The sequence below is a fragment of the Orbicella faveolata genome, unplaced genomic scaffold (assembly GCF_042242905.1).
Source record: "Orbicella faveolata isolate gen_17 unplaced genomic scaffold, um_ofav_v1 contig_24, whole genome shotgun sequence".
Lineage (NCBI taxonomy): Eukaryota > Metazoa > Cnidaria > Anthozoa > Scleractinia > Merulinidae > Orbicella > Orbicella faveolata.
The window spans coordinates 9,295,933-9,312,155 of record NW_028301552.1 but is presented as its reverse complement, the minus strand read 5'-3'; the positions used below and the strand labels follow the sequence as shown (position 1 = coordinate 9,312,155).

Below are 16,223 nucleotides of genomic sequence, written 5' to 3'. Positions count from 1 at the left end.
TGGGCTTCACCGCACTTGTTTTGACAACCTTCCGTAATTTCTAAAAGCGGTATGAGTTACATATCAGTAGCAACTTCCTTCGAGTGACGCTAAAAATAAACTAGGAACAAGCTGATTGGATCTGGCTAAGTGCAAGGAAGAAAATATCAGAAATTATTGTCTTTTTTGCGGCGATGAAAAGAACCAGACGGCACTCCATCAATTCAGACGCAGGATTCAGTGGAGAGACACAAAATCACTTTTACGACGAATCCGGAAAAATGGATTTGTTGTTATTCGCAGCTTGTTTTAGCGCAAACGTGCTCGCGTTGATGGCCCAGGGCAGCCACATGATACCAAACCATACACGTACAAACTGCTGCAATACGATGATTTCAGCCATTAAGACGTTGGAAACGAAGCTGGAAAACCTTATTGCATTGGTAAACAAAAATTCCACTCGCACTCCTCCGCAGACACCTCCAGGTAAACTAGACTGATTCCAATAAGGTTTCCTCTTTAAACTAACCTTTTGAAAATTACATCTAACCTATGTAGGTTTTATTGATCTCGTTTCCAGCAGATCCTGTTTCTTCTTGTAAAGAACAGTATGACACATACCCGTAAGTTAACAGCTCAATTGTCTTTCATTAAGTAAAAAAAATACATTTTACCATGTACTGCAGTCGATTTATTGTAATAGTTAGCTTGGAAAATTAAAGGTACAAGAGTTTAGGGAGCAAAGAGGCCCTTGTGAGCACTGCATTTTTTTGAGGGCCAAAGGGATATAAAGGAAAGTGGCCGAGAAGTTAAAACGTTGCGGTTTCACATTTTAGGACATTTTAACGCGAGTGCACTGCATATATTGGTTAAATTGTTAGGGTAAAATACTGGACCGATGTCACAATACAAACGATTATAAATTAACAATTATTCGCCCAATCAGAATTGTTTTTCAATTTTTCGATCAATCAGAATGTCCAATTCTTATATTCACCTCTGGAAATTACACTAATGTGGGATATATTTTCGTTTGTCTTGGTCTATTGATGCTGGTGCAATGGAAGACACCAAGTGTGTTATGGTAAAAGAGCCGAAGACACGTATCATTAATTTATTTTGATCACAAAACCAATTGAAGCAATGCTAAGAGGTGTAAAGCGGTTTCAAATATAATACAAATAGAAATAACGGGATAAAGTCGAGACACTTAGAAACGTTGTATGACTCAGGAACACGAAGCGTTAAAGAAAGCGGCGAAGACGTAATATATCAAGACCGAAAGGCAGTGTTTAACCACATTTCCAAACATCGGGAAGAGAGTTGAAAATACGACACCTAGGGGAGTATTTTGGACGAACTTCGTGGTTTTTGTTTAGTTTCCTCAGAAACGAAATGGCGTTGTTTTCAGTTCAGGGTTGAACTATTTACATAATGGAGGTAATATGCAATCATGATCAGAGTAAAGTTCGTAATTGTTAATGTAACTACGGCGGCAAAATCTCAGCCAAAACTCGGTGCATCGCAACAACATGTGGCATTTGCAACATTTCAATTGTTGCCTTGTGCGAAAATGGGGAATTACGATTAAAACTCTCGTTTCTCCTTTTTATATTACACAAGAAAACTAGAAACTAGACTTCTAATCGGATAGTGTTACATTAAAGAAAAGGAAATATATTTTCGAGGTAGGGACACCACCACACCACACGATTTGTCCACCAATGCGATATTTTAATCCGATGGAAGCAGTTAGTACTAAATTTGTTCAGTTCAACGAAGAAATCGTACTGTTTTCCGTTTCAGAGTGATTTATTGACATAGTGAGTACAGAGTGATTTCTTGACATAGTGAGTATGAATGTTATCAGGCTAACGCTTGTAATTCACAAGGTAACTGAACGTGTTCAGCAAAAACAACTTGTTGAAACTAAATTTAATTTCATATCACGGAAACAAAAGGAACTCAAAATGCCATACAGGTGGAAATAGTTGGCGACCTATTTGGTTCTAAGTCAGACTGAAACCATGTATTCTAGAGAAACGAAGATATCTGTTTCCGTGCTTGATTAAAATGTAATTAAGAACACAACTACGACGACATAATTTTGGTCAATCAGAACACCTGTCAGGAATAACGATCCTGCCCCTTTTCTGTGGCTGTTTAGGGGAAATGAACACGCATGCACTTAGAACGATTGGACGATACTATAGGTACGATATATTGTGGAAGGTAACTAATTCATCATATTTTATTTTAATCAACGTCGCTATATTGCGATATTTTACAGATTTAGTTGAATTTGTCAAATTTTCCGGCACAATTCGAGTAGAGTATGTTCTAAGAACGCGCTTTTAAAAATAAGAAAATTTGTATTTTGACGTACCGTTTCCATGAAAATACCGATAGCATTTGTCTTTTAGCTTCATAATATTCCAGCAGAAATGGAAGAATAATTGCACAACTGTTCGTCACACATACGACGTCCTTTTTGAAAAGAAAAATATACTGCATCACTGACAAGGAAACATAGAATGTCGCTTCCATTCGAATCAAGCGCTGTCTGACACAGAAATAGGAAAACGCTTTTGCCTCTTAGCTTCATTTAGCCTCACACCCAATACTTTGCATTTATGAAAAATTCGGCGGGGCTGTGTGGCCCTCTTCCCAAAGCACTCACCCAACTATTCAAGACCAAAAATCTGCGATTTTTCTACCCTATTTGTGACCTGAATCCTTAATTAATATCCTGTTTCAGACCTGCCTTAGTTCTTTTGTTCAGAATAATGTTAAATTTATTGTGAATGGCGTTATTTGCTGGTCTTATCGATAATGATGAAAGAAGTAGCTTGTCCTAAAAAGCATACCTAATTCAAGACTGGAGTGAAAAAAAAGCATACCCAGTTTGAGACCAAAATGACCACAATCGATACTGTACTTCTGACCAAACTGTCTTAAAAAGAACCATACGCTTTGAGGCTGGACATACCAGTATACCCCCCTCCCCTAGGGCAGAGTCAAAGGGATGTAAATACATTTCGAAGTGTGTTGACTGTAGTAACTGCGGATACATGTGTAGACAACTTAAATTAATTAGCCCTTTCTCTTTTACAGCACGTTTAGTACTACACCTCGCCTGGACGAGACTCCCAGTCTCTGGCACCTGAGCGCATCAGTGCGGCGCAAAGCGGCGCATTAGCACAAATTTCCCTCACCCCGGGACTTCTCATGCACGAGATATCAAAACCCCAGCCTTTCTCAGACTTTGAATATTTTTCCGGAAACGAAACGCTATTTCCCTCTGAAAAAGAGCTTCCTGTTGGAAATGTGGCCAAACACGGACGTCTTGATGATTTGATATATATATATTCTGAATCGAAACTAAAACTAAGGAGAAAACGGGGAAATAAAATTATCAAAATCCAAGCTAATTATGATCAGATATCCGTCACAATCAATCAACACCGTCACAATCAAGATTTCCTTTGTTTAAGGCTGATTAATTATTAATGAGTTTAAGAAGGTTAACTTTAAAGCCTAGTTTTTACTAGCGACGCAAGCACAAGCGTAAGCACAAACGTAAGCAATAGAGATGACCCAAGTGCCAACGTAATTCGACGCAAACACAAGCAAAACCAAAATTATCCGAACATTCCGAACTGTTTAGGCGCGAGGTAATCTGGATCCAGTGTTTTCACCGGCCAAACATATCCACGAGTGGTAATTATACTTGTGCTTGTGTTATGCTTGAGCTGGTATTTCGTTTTCATTTGTTGCAGCGCAAACGCAAGCATAAGCGCAAGCACAACTGAAAAAGGACAAATTTTCATTCTTGTGCTTGTGCTCATGCCTGTATCAAGGCCGTTTTCACGGTGAAATAAGAATTGTTGTGCTTGCGCTTGTGCTAGCGTCGCTAGTGAAAACCAGGCTTAACGTTGCAGAACGCACGATGCGAAAGAAATAAAAGGACATGACAAGATGAGGCGACAACAGCGAAGAGTGAGAGGTTTGAGTGACTAGTCCCCTCTCTAACCCTTTTTCTCTCGCAGTTCTTCAATGAGTCAAGTGTATCCACTAATGTTTGGTTCTCAAACAATTCCTGTTTACTGTCACATGGGAAACTTTGGATGTGGAGATGGAGGATGGACGCTGGCCATGAAGATTGATGGAACGAAGGTACAAATCTCTTTACCGTTACTGAAAATTGTTATTATTGAGGACATTTCAGTGAGATGGAAACCCAAGTTTTACTTTAAATTTTCAGAGAACTTTCCATTACAATTCTCACTTTTGGAGCGACAGAAATAGCTATCATCTTGCAGGAGGCAAGACTGGGTTTGACTTACAAGAGACCAAGTTACCGACCTACTGGAACACATCCTTCTCCCAGATCTGTCTTGGTATGAAGACCGGCCAACAGATCAACTTCATTGTCATCAACAAGCAGGCCAACTCTCTGTACTCACTGATCGCTGACGGGCAATACCGCAACACCTCTCTGGGTCGTAACACGTGGAAGACGCTGATTGGTTCACAGGCTTCCTTACAGCGCAACTGTAATAAGGAAGGTTTCAATGCTGTGGGTACTAATCGTAACTTTGCTAAAGCAAGAATCGGTATCGTTGCTAATCAGGATAATGACTGCAGCAGCTGTGATTCCAGAATCGGGTTTGGCACCGGAGGGAAATTTGATGACTCCAACACTTGTGGAAACCAAGCGACGCACTCACCAGATAACGGAAACAAACACATCAAAGCCATGGGCTACATCTTGGTGCAATGACAAAACCTGTATGATGCTGTTAAGTCAAAAAACTTTAAACATCTCGATTAGCAATGATACGCTTTGATTTGAGAGAATAAGTGTACTGTAGAAAAAGAATAAAATGTAGTGATAAAAATGTCGACTGATATCGTGGTGTTCTACATCAAATACATTCTGCACACATCGAAGAAAAAACAATTTCCGTCAGGCTCCCGGGTTACGTTCTGCCTCCAAAAGTCAGGGACAACTCTTAGAATGAAAATATACATTATATATTAACAGTCCTCAGCGAAAGTCATTTATTCGTGAGAAAAAAGGGAAAGCTTTTGACCTTACATTCACATGAACTGTGAGGTACATCGTGACTGATGGCGCGCGCAGCTCAAGATGAGCCAAATCCATTCACGCGAGCCAACCAGTGGAGATGAAGAAATAATGCGTTCCATGGCGTATCTAATAGTTTTTTTAAGCTCCAATTATAAAAATAATATTCTTATGAATTTGGTTCATTATAGCCTATCCAAAGCTTTGTAGAACCCTTGATTGAGTTCATGGCGAACATTGTTGACTGCTGAAATTTAATATCTGTTTCACTCTGGCCAATATTGGAAGCTAGGATCGCAACTTCATCGCATCTAACACCATGACTGGTGTAAGAATAGAAAATTGTTTTCGCTTTTTGTGTGGAACACCTACATAAGTTGAGCTGTTGAAATTTTAATAAGCGTTGACAACGTACCATTTGAAGTCTTACTCCGTGATTGAGACTTGTTGTCTGATCTCAAGTATGCCTTTCAAAAACACAATATACAGATGGAATGTTCAAATTCCTTTTTGGACAACGAATTCATGCCTGGTAGGAGAAAAAGGTCAGATTGATACTGGCTAGGAACTGGCCCATAATCCTTACTCAACCTTCTCCTTGGTGACACTCAACCTTCCCCAAGCTCCGACTTTTTTTATATCTCTTGCTGTAGTTTTTAAAAGTGAAAGATGCTGAGTGACCTAAGAAGGCAAAAATATCTGGGATTCACCGCACTTGTTGGGAATTAACATAAAGCGCATGGAAGATCGAAATGTTTCTTTGACAAGCTTCCGTAATTTCTAAAAGCGGTATGGGTTACATATCAGTAGCAACAAGGACCACTTAGCTTAAATGTCCTTCAAGTGACGTTAAAAATAAACTAGGAACAAGCTGATTGGATCTGGCTGAGTGCGAGTGAGAAAATATCAGAAATTACTGTCTTTTTGCCAATAAAAAGAACCAGACGGCACTCCATCAATTCAGACAAAGGATTCAGTGGAGAGACACGAAATCACTTTTACGACGAATTCGCAAAAATGCATTTGTTGTTATTCGTAGCTTGTTTTAGCGTAAATTTGCTCGCGTTGATGGCCCAGGGCAGCCACATGATACCAAACCACACACCTACAAACTGCTGCAATACGATGATTTCAGCCATTAAGACGTTGGAAACGAAGCTGGAAAACCTTATTGCATTGCTAAACAATACTAGCACCCCAACTCCTCAGCAGACACCACCAGGTAAATTAGATTGATTTCAAGGTTTCCTTTTTAAACTAATCTTTTCAAAAATTAACGTCTAACCTTGGTTTTACTGATCTCGTTTCCAATAGGTCCTGTCTCTTCTTGTAAAGAACAGTATGACACATACCCGTAAGTCATCAGCAAAAATGTCTTTCATTAAGTAAAAGATACACTTTGCCATGTACTGTAGTCGTTTTATTGTTATAGTTAGCTTGGAAAACGTAAACGAGTTTAGGAAGCAAAGAGGCCCTTGTACTTTTATAAAGGAAAGTGACAGAGAAGTTAAAACCGTTGCCACCTCACATTTAAGGCATTTTAACGCGAGTGCGCTGCGTGTATTGGCTGAATTGTTGGTGGTAAAATACTGGACCGATGCCAAAGTACAAAAGATTATAATCTGGGATATATTTCCGTTTGTCTTGTCCTATTGATGCTGGTGTAAGAGAAGACACCAAGTCTGTGGTGGTCAAAGAGCCGACGACACGTATCATTAATTTATTTTAATCACAACGAAGTGAAGCGATGCGAAGAGAAGTAAAGTGGTTGCAAATATAAGACAAATGGAAATAACATGATAAAGTTAGACGCTTGGAGACGTTGTATGACTCAGGTACACGATGCCTTGAAGAAAGCGCTCAAGGCATAATGTATTAAGACCCCAAGACAGTGTTTAACGACATTTCCAAACACCGAGAAGAGAGTTGAAAATACGACGCGTAGTGGAGTATTTTGGACGAAATTCGTGGTTTTTGTTCCGTTTCTTCAGAAATGAAACGGTATTGTTTTCAGTTCAGGGGTGAACTATTTACATAGTAGAGGCTATATCCAATCAGAGAAAAGTTTGTAATTGTTAATGTAAATACGGCGGCAAAATCTCCGTCAAAATTCGGTGCATCGCAACAAAATGTGGCATTTTCAACATTTCAACTGTTGCCTTGTACGAAAATGGGGAATTACGATTGAAACTCTCGTTTCTCTTTATTATATTAGACAAGAAAACTACGAACTGGACTTCTAATCGGATAGTGTTAGTGAAAAGGAAATATATTTTCGATGTAGGGACACCGCTACACCACGTGATTTATCCACCAATACGATATTTTAAGCCGATGAAAGCAGTTAGTTTTGTTTAGTTCAACGAAGAAATGGTACTGTTTTCCGTTTGAGAGTGATTTATTGACATAGTGAATATGAATGTTATCAGGGTAATGCTTGTAATTTACAAGGCAAACATGTTCAACAAAAATAACTAATTGAAACTAAATTTAATTTCGTGTCACGGAAACAAAAGGAAGTTAAAATATCATACAGGTAAAAATAGTTGGCGACCTAAATGGTTCTAAATCAGACTGAAACGATGTATTCTAGAGAAACGAAGATATCTGTTGCCGTGGTTGATTTAAAGGTGATTAAGATCACAACTGCGGCGACATAAGTAATTTCGGTCAATCAAAACATTTGTTAGGAATAACAATCCTTCCCCTTTTCTGTGGCTGTTTACGAGAGAAGAACATGCATGCACTTGGAGCGCTTGGACAATACTACAGATACGATATATTGTGGTGGAAGATAACTAATTCATCATATTGTATTTTAATCAACGTTGCTATATTGCGATATTTTCCAGATTTAGTTGAATTTGTCAAAATTTCCGCCACAATTCGAGTAGCCTAACTTCTGAGATCGCGCTTTTTAAAGTAAGAAAATTTGTATTTTGAGTTACCGCCGCATTTCAAGAATTGGTTTTCATGAAAACACCGATAGCATTTGTATTTTAGCTTCATAATATTCAAGCAAAAGTGGAGGAATTATTGGACAACCGTCGTCACACATAAGACGTCCTTTTTGAACAGGAAAATATACTGCTTCACTGTCAAGAAAACGTCGAATGCCGCATCCATTCAAATCGAGCGGTTCCTGACACAGTAATGGAAAAATTATGCGTCAAATGCTTTTGCCTCTTATACTTTGAATTTATGAAAAATTTGGCGGGGCTGCACAGCCCGCTTCCCAAAGCACTTTACCGGCTATTTAAGACCAAAGTCTGCGATTCTTCTACCCTATTTATGACCTGACTCCTTAATTAGTACCCAGTTTCAGTCCTGCCTTAGTTCTCTTGTTCAGAATGATGTTAAAGGTATTGAGAATGGCTTTAATTGCTAGTCTTATCGATAATGATGAAAGAAGTAGCTTCTCCTAAAAAGCATACCTTATTCAAGACAACATACCCAGTTTGAGACCAAAATGACCAAAATCGATGCGCTGTATTTCTGACCAAAATATCTTTAAAAAAACCATACGATTTGAGGCTTGGACATACCTATATAGCCGACATATAAGGGGGTATCCCCCTTCCCTAGGACAGAGTCAAAGGGAAGTATCACAAGTAAATACATGTCGAAGTGTGTTGTTTGTAATAACCGATACATGTGTGGACAACTTAACTTAAGTAGCTCTTTCTCTTTTCAAGCACGTTTAGTACTGCACCACGCTTGAACGAAAATCCCCAGCCTCTGGTAACTGAGCGGATCAGTGTGGTGCAAAGGGGCGCATTAGCACAATTTCCCCACATCCCGGCACTTCGCATGCACAGGATATCAAGATATCAAAACTCCAGCCTTTCTAAGACTTTGAATATCTTTCCGGAAACGAAACACTATTTTCTTCTGAGAAATAGCGTCTTGTTGGAAGTTTTGTCAAACACGGACGTCTTGATGATTTCGATATATCTTCTGAATCGTAACTAAAACCAAGGAGAAAACGGAGAAATATAATCGTAAAACTCCAAGCTAATCACGATCAGATATCCAAACACCGTCACAATAATGATTTCCTTTGTTTAAGCCTGATGAATTATTAATGAGTTTGAGAAGGTTAACTTTAAAGCCTGGTCACAGCGAGCACACGATCTTGTTGAGTAGGAAGAGAGTTATAAGGGAATAAAAAGAACGAAATAGTTAACCTTTGTCTCCTGTTGTCATTTCTTACGCGACAACCGCTACCTACAAGTCCTACGTAACATTGTGACGCTAAACTCGTACCTAGGCCTTTTCGCGCTCTGCAAAAATTTTTTTGGTTTACATATAACACTGACAAGGGAGGCAACTCTTTGCCCAAACGTTTTGAACACAATCCGAATATTCGCTCGAATCTCTAAATTTCGTTGCTTTCACAAAACCAAACAAACACAAAACGAAGTCGAAAGATTTTACTACAACTTGGCCGAATTTGTTTTTGAATAGTTTCACGACAGTCGGAGTGTCACGTAGGACTTGTAGGTAGCGGTTGTCGTGTAAGAGACAACAGTAGACAAAAGTAAATTGTATATTCTTTTCATCCCTTATAACTGTCTTCCTACTCAACAAGGTCGTGTGCTCCCTGTGGCCTGGTTTTCACTAGACAGGAACGCACGAACGCGAGCAACGGGGATGGCCCAAGTGACAACGAAATTCGACGCAAACACAAGCACGAGCAAAATCATTCGAACATTTCCGAGCTGTTTAGGCGCGAGGTAATCTGGATCCAGTGTTTTTACTGGCCAAACATATTCATGTGTGGTAAATATCCTTGTGCTTGTGTTATGCCTGAGCGGTATTTCGTTTTCACTTGTTGCAGCGCAAACGCAAGCATACGCGCAAGCACAACTGAAAAAGGACAAATTTTGAACCTTGTGTTTGTGCTTTTGCCTATGCTTATGCCTGAGTCTAGCCCGTTTTCACGGTGAAATAAGAATTGCTGTGCTTGCGCTTGTGCTAGCGTCGCTAGTGAAAACCAGGCTTAACGATGCAGAACCCACGATGCGAAAGAAATAAAAGGGCATGACAAGATGAGGCGACAACAGCGAAGAGTGAGAGGTTTCAGTGACTAGCCTCCTCTCTAACCCTTTTTCTTCTCACAGTTCTTCAAAGAGTCAAGTGTATCCACTAATGTTTGGTTCTCAAACAATTCCTGTTTACTGTCACATGGGAAACTTTGGATGTGGAGATGGAGGATGGACGCTGGCCATGAAGATTGACGGAACGAAGGTACAAATCTCTTTACTGTTACTGAAAATTGTTATTATTGAGGACATTTCAGTGAGATGGAAACCAAGGCTTTACTTTAAATTTTCAGAGAACTTTCCATTACAATTCTCACTTTTGGAGCGACAGAAATGGCTATAATCTTGCAGGAGGAAGGACTGGGTTTGACTTACTAGAGACCAAGTTACCGACCTACTGGAACACATCCTTCTCCAAGATCTGTCTTGGTATGAAGATCGGCCAACAGATCAACTTCATTGTCATCAACAAGCAGGCCAACTCTCTGTACTCACTGATTGCTGACGGCCAATACCGCGCCACCTCACTGGGTCGTCACACGTGGAAGACCCTGATTGGTTCACAGGCTTCCTTACAGCGCAACTGTAACAAGGAAGGCTTCAATGCTGTAGGTACTAATGATAGATATGCTAAAGCAAGAATCGGTATCGTTGCTAATCAGGAAAATGACTGCAACACCTGTGATTCCAGAATCGGGTTTGGTACCGGAGGGAGACATGATGACTCCAACACATGTGGAAACCAAGCAACACACAAAGCAGATAATGGCAACAAACACATCAAAGCCATGGGTTATATCTTGGTGCAATGACATAACCTGTACGATGCTGTTCAGTCAAAAAAGCTCTTAACATTTCAATAGATTAGCATTGATACCATTTGATTAAAGAGAATAAGTCTACTGTAGAACAAATAAAAAGTAATGATAAAAATGTTGACTGATATCGTGGTGTTGCACATCAAATACATTCTGCACATATCGAAGAAAGTAAAATCTCCGCCACGCTCCTGGTTAAGTTCTGTCCCCAAAAGTCAGAGACATCTCTTAGAATGAAAATATATATTATGTATTAACAGTTCTCGGTGAAAGTCATTTAACTCTGGGAAAAAAAAAAAAAAAAAACAGAAAAGAAAAGAAAAATCCTGTTACCTCACTGAAATATTAAAATATAATGTTCCTGCCTATGTCATTTTGTTGTATATCAGATATTGACTCAGCATAGCACATGCGGTGGGGGGCAATCTGCAATTTTAGAAATTAAGGTGGTCTTGCACCTTGAAATATAAAGTTTTTCTCCAAAAAGCCATTTTCCCGTAACATGGACGTTCAGCATAAAATTAAGAAATCCGCACACTGGCAACTATATTTCAACCTAGCAACGCCTATCGCAGCGGTTGTTTACAGTCGTGGGATGGTTGCAAAATGGATTTGATTGAGTAAATTTCAATGATAAATTACAGGAAAGCTTTTTGACATCAAATTCACAGAGGACTTTCCATATCAACTGTTGGGGTACAGCTTGACTGATTGCGCGCGCAGCTTACGATGAGCCAAACCCATTCATGCGAGGAAGCCAATGAAGCTTACTCAACACATTCGAAGTTTGTATTATTCCCCAAATAGTTTTTATAAGCACAAACGCTCTTTGCATAGCTCTCATTGTAAAAATGGCGGGTTCTCTATTTTCCACAATAATATTACGAGCTTAAAAAGAAATCTTGAAAGTCTCCAAACTCACTTGCTTAGCGAACTAGATTTTCAGTTTAGTATAATTGCATTAACTGAAACCAGAATAACGAATTTAAAGGAAATTGATTTTAATCCAAACATTAGAGGCTATGTTTTTGAGTATGTCCCAACACCTCTGTCTGCTGGAGGTGTGGGAATTTATATCAATGAGAATCTTGATTATACCGCAGTTGAGAGAACGTCTACTCCGGCGTTCCAGGCTTTATGGATAGAAATTCTTGTTCCAAACAAAAAGAATGTTATTTGTGGCGTATTGTATAGGCAACACAATTCTCCGGAGAGTTTTCTTTCTTATTTTAATGAAACGGTTGAACGGTTTAATGCCTGTGACAAAACTGTTTACATAGTTGGCGACTTCAACATCGACCTCCTCAAATCTGAAAGCTGCAATTATGCGCATATTTTTCTACTTTCGTTACAGAGCTATTCTTTTATCCCCTTAATAGATAAACCTACAAGAGTTTACGGAAATTCCGCTACCCTAATTGATAACATGCTTGTAAATAATACAACCAATCTCTTATCCTGTGGTAATATAATTTCAGATATCAGTGATCACTTTTCGCAGTTCTGTGTAATGTCAAATAAGCTAATGAAAAGGAGTGTTAACGGATTTAAAAATGTCCGTGATTGTTCGCACTTTTCGGAAGTTAAATTTTAGCGGAGGTCTCAAATATTAACTGAAATGAAATAATTTCTCTACCAAATATGAACACCGATAAATTGTTTTCAAAATTTTACAACAAATTCAACAAGGTAGTTAACACCCACGTGCCTTTTAAAACTGTCTCAAAACGCGGAGCAAGACAACTTTCTAAACCATGGATTACCAAGGGTATCAGGAAATCAATCAAAATTAAGAACAGCCTATACCATTCTAACTTTAAAGATGAATATAGACTATATAGAAATAAAATTACAACTCTAATTAGACTGCGTAAGAAACAATATTTTCATAACTATTTTCAATGGAATATTTTCAGCAGGAAGAAGACCTGGGCAGGTATAAGTGAACTCATTAATTGCGGAAGGAAAAAAATGAAAAAAATCCCAGCCTTAAAGGATGAAAGCAGCTGTCGTTTAATCTACGATCAGAAGGAATTACCTTCCATCCTGAACAAACACTTCGCTTCATGTGGAGCAGCGTTAGCTGCTAAGCTACCCTACTCGGAACGCCATTTTTCGGAATTTCTTGTTAATAATCCAAAGACCTTTTATTTCGATCCTGTCACTCTTGGTGGAGTAGAATCGGAGATATCGCTATTACCTTCGAACAAGTCACATGGAGTTTACTCGTGCCCTGTTAGTATTTTAAAAGTTGGAAAATGTTTTATTAGTCAACCACTAATGGAAATAATGAATGCTTCGATCCTTGAGGGAACCTTTCCTAGTAAATTAAAGCTAGCTAAAGTGGTCCCTGTCCTCAAAAGTGGTGAGGATACCGACCCCAATAATTATCGTCCTGTATCGCTGCTCTCTATATTCAACAGAATCCTTGAAAGACTAATGTACAAGCGTTTAAAATCGTTCTTTGAGATAAACGGTCTGTTTTATGAGTCACAGTACGGGTTTAGAGAGAAACACTCCACGCAGCATGCATTAATTGATATAGTAAATAGGATCCAAAACAACATGGGCAAAGGGATGTTCTCTACTGGAGTGTTTATCGATCTGAAAAAGGCGGTTGACACGGTTGATCATGAAATTCTATTAGATAAGTTGCACCGCTATGGAATCAGAGAAATTATGTTAGAATGGTTCTCATCCTATCTTAAGGGAAGATCCCAAGTAACCCAAATCGATGGGCATGTCTCACCTAAAGACCTAAATCCTTGTGGTGTCCTCCTGGGATCTGTGTTGGGTCCTCTCTTATTTCTTATTTATATTAATGATATTCACAAATCTTCTGATAAATTAAATTTCTTTCTTTTTGCGGACGACACCACTATCCTATTTGCTCACAAAAATTTAAAAGTACTTGAATAAGTAGTTAACTCAGAGTTGAGTAAAGTTTCGGAGTGGTTAATTGTAAATAAGCTTACTCTAAATATCAAGAAATCCAATTTTGTTATCTTTTGTCCGAGCCAGATGAAGATTAATAGGGAAATTAGTATCAAAATGTGTGATAACAGTGCCAATAAGTTTTGTTCTCTAGATCGTAAAGATTTTGTGAAATTTCTGGAAATTCTTATTGATTGTAACCTAAAGTAGAAGCACCATATCGACTTTATCTCATTGAAAATAAGTAAGACTATTGGAATTCGAGCTAGACTAAGACACTTAGTTTCAACTGAAACTCTTTTAATGATTTATCGCTCGCTTATTCTGCCATATTTATCCTACGGGATTTGTGTATGGGGTCGCGCAGCCAAGTCGTACATTGGCAAACTGTTCTCCAAAAACGAGCTCTTCGACTGATTTATTTTGCGCCCAGTGATGTTCATGCTATTCCTCTTTTCATTCAATCAAAGATTTTACCTGTAAACATGATCTATTTTGACGCGATTGTGAATCTCATGCATGATATTTGGAAAAAATTAGCCCCTTCGCCTATCAGAGATCTTTTCACTAGGTCAAATGAAATTCACGGGTACAACACAAGGCATGCCGCAAAAGGGAATTATCTTCGGAAAGGAGTTAAGTCGGAAATTTTCAAACGCTCTTTTTCGAGAACTGGCGCGATATTATGGAATCAAATTTCTCCAGACTGGAGAGATTTATCCAAACCAGTCTCTAAGAAAACAATTCGTAGATTTTTATTTGAGACTCTTTCAGATAGGGATGACTATGTTGAAGTCGACACCCTGACTCAAGTTCTTAAATTTAGTTCCTGATTAATTTTAACCCTTTGAATACCAAACTTTAGCCAAAAAATACCGTTTTTAACCGTTTAGTCAGGGTTTTTAGCTGCCATGACGCTAAATAAGCCTAAGTTTTGCTAAGGAAGCTTTTTTTTTTTACTAAAAGGAGAGATTTTTCGAGGATTAGGCACAAAATTGAGTAAAATTTCAATTCCGCATAAGCCAAAATTTGGACTTCTTCTTCTTCTGTTTTTTTTTTTTAGTTTTTGTTTTTTCTGCCATTAACCGTTCTCAATTTTGTTTGTTGCCCCCTTTCCTTTCTGTTTTTCTCGGCCCTTTTACACTGGCTACCTTTTGCGTTGTATGTTCTTTCTGGCTGCCGTGAAAAGTTGGATGTTAATTACGGGCGAAGCCTAGAAATGGACCTTGATCAATCATAGGCGTAGTGCACCATTTTACCACCGTTTTTGCACCAAAACTGATAACGTTGTTTTTCGATTTGCGACGTCGGAATGTCGTCGATATCTAAACCTGACCATAGTGCGGAAAGGCCTAGCCTAGTACTACTATCTGCTCATTAAGAATATCTGATGACATTTAAATTGATGACGTCGCAAGTGGTACAAAGAGCACGACCATTAAGTGGCCGTATATGGCCACTTGGGCGTCAAAGGGTTAACCCATAGTTTAGTTTATCTCTAGTAAATCATAGCTCCTAATGTCAATCAAAATATGTAAATGAACTTGTATTAAACGGTTTTGTAAATCCTTCTATAAGTAGTTGCATAGCAATCTTAGTTTTTATTTACTTATTTATTTATTTATTTATTTACTTTTTAAATATAAATATAGATGTAGCCCGCCTAGATTAGCCCAGGCTACCTGCGGGTTCGCGCTGTTGCTATTATCAAGCATTTTTAACTTAATCTGTATATCTATTTCTGTAAAAATTGTAAATATGCGAGTCATAATAATAAAAAAGTTGCTGTTGTTGAGTAAGAAATAATGCGTTCCATGATGCATCTAACAGTTTTTCAAGCACCAGTTATAAAAATAATATTCTTATAAATTTGGTTCATAAGAGCTTATGAGCCCGTGCTTCGGACTGGCCGGAAGCTATGTAGGACCCTAGATTGATTTCATGGCGAACATTGTTGACTGCTGAAATTCAATATCTGTTTCACCCTGGCCAACACTGAAAAATGCTTACGACGAGGTCATCGTATCTAACTCCATGATTGGCATAAGAATAGAGCATGTTTTTTTTTCGTTTTTTGTGTGGAACACAAAATACGTTGAGCTGTTGAAATTTTAATAAGCAGTGAAAACGTAGCATTTGAAGTCGTACTCTGTGAAGAAGACTTCTTGTCTGATCTCAAGTACGCCTTTCAAAAACACCAATATACAGATGGAATGTTCAAATTCTTTTTTGGATAACGAATTCATGTCTGGTGGGAGAAAAAGGTCAAATTGATACTGGCTAAGAACTGGCCCATAAACCTCACTGGATCTTGTAATGAGCATGGTGACACTCAACCTCCCACAAGCTCCGATTTCC

At 38.6% G+C, this 16,223-nt stretch overlaps 2 protein-coding genes across 3 annotated transcripts; both read left to right on the top strand.

The window, feature by feature from the left end:
* On the top strand, positions 1–4,884 carry LOC110061058 (putative skeletal organic matrix protein 5). Of its 2 annotated transcripts, none has more exons than XM_089291689.1 (4): positions 1–465; positions 563–602; positions 4,029–4,155; positions 4,244–4,884. In XM_089291689.1, exons 1-4 carry the CDS (start codon positions 174–176, stop codon positions 4,760–4,762), a joined length of 978 nt encoding a protein of 325 aa, XP_089147815.1. In that variant the 5' UTR covers positions 1–173; the 3' UTR covers positions 4,763–4,884. The 2 variants fall into 2 exon arrangements, with proteins under 2 accessions (XP_089147815.1, XP_089147814.1); XM_089291688.1 differs by having other exon boundaries at positions 560–602.
* Positions 4,885–6,004: 1,120 nt separating this feature from the next.
* Positions 6,005–11,304, top strand: LOC149110284 (putative skeletal organic matrix protein 5). Its single transcript, XM_089291698.1, has 4 exons — positions 6,005–6,290; positions 6,383–6,422; positions 10,192–10,318; positions 10,407–11,304. Exons 1-4 carry the CDS (start codon positions 6,086–6,088, stop codon positions 10,923–10,925), a joined length of 891 nt encoding a protein of 296 aa, XP_089147824.1. The 5' UTR covers positions 6,005–6,085; the 3' UTR covers positions 10,926–11,304.
* Positions 11,305–16,223: the final 4,919 nt, after the last annotated feature.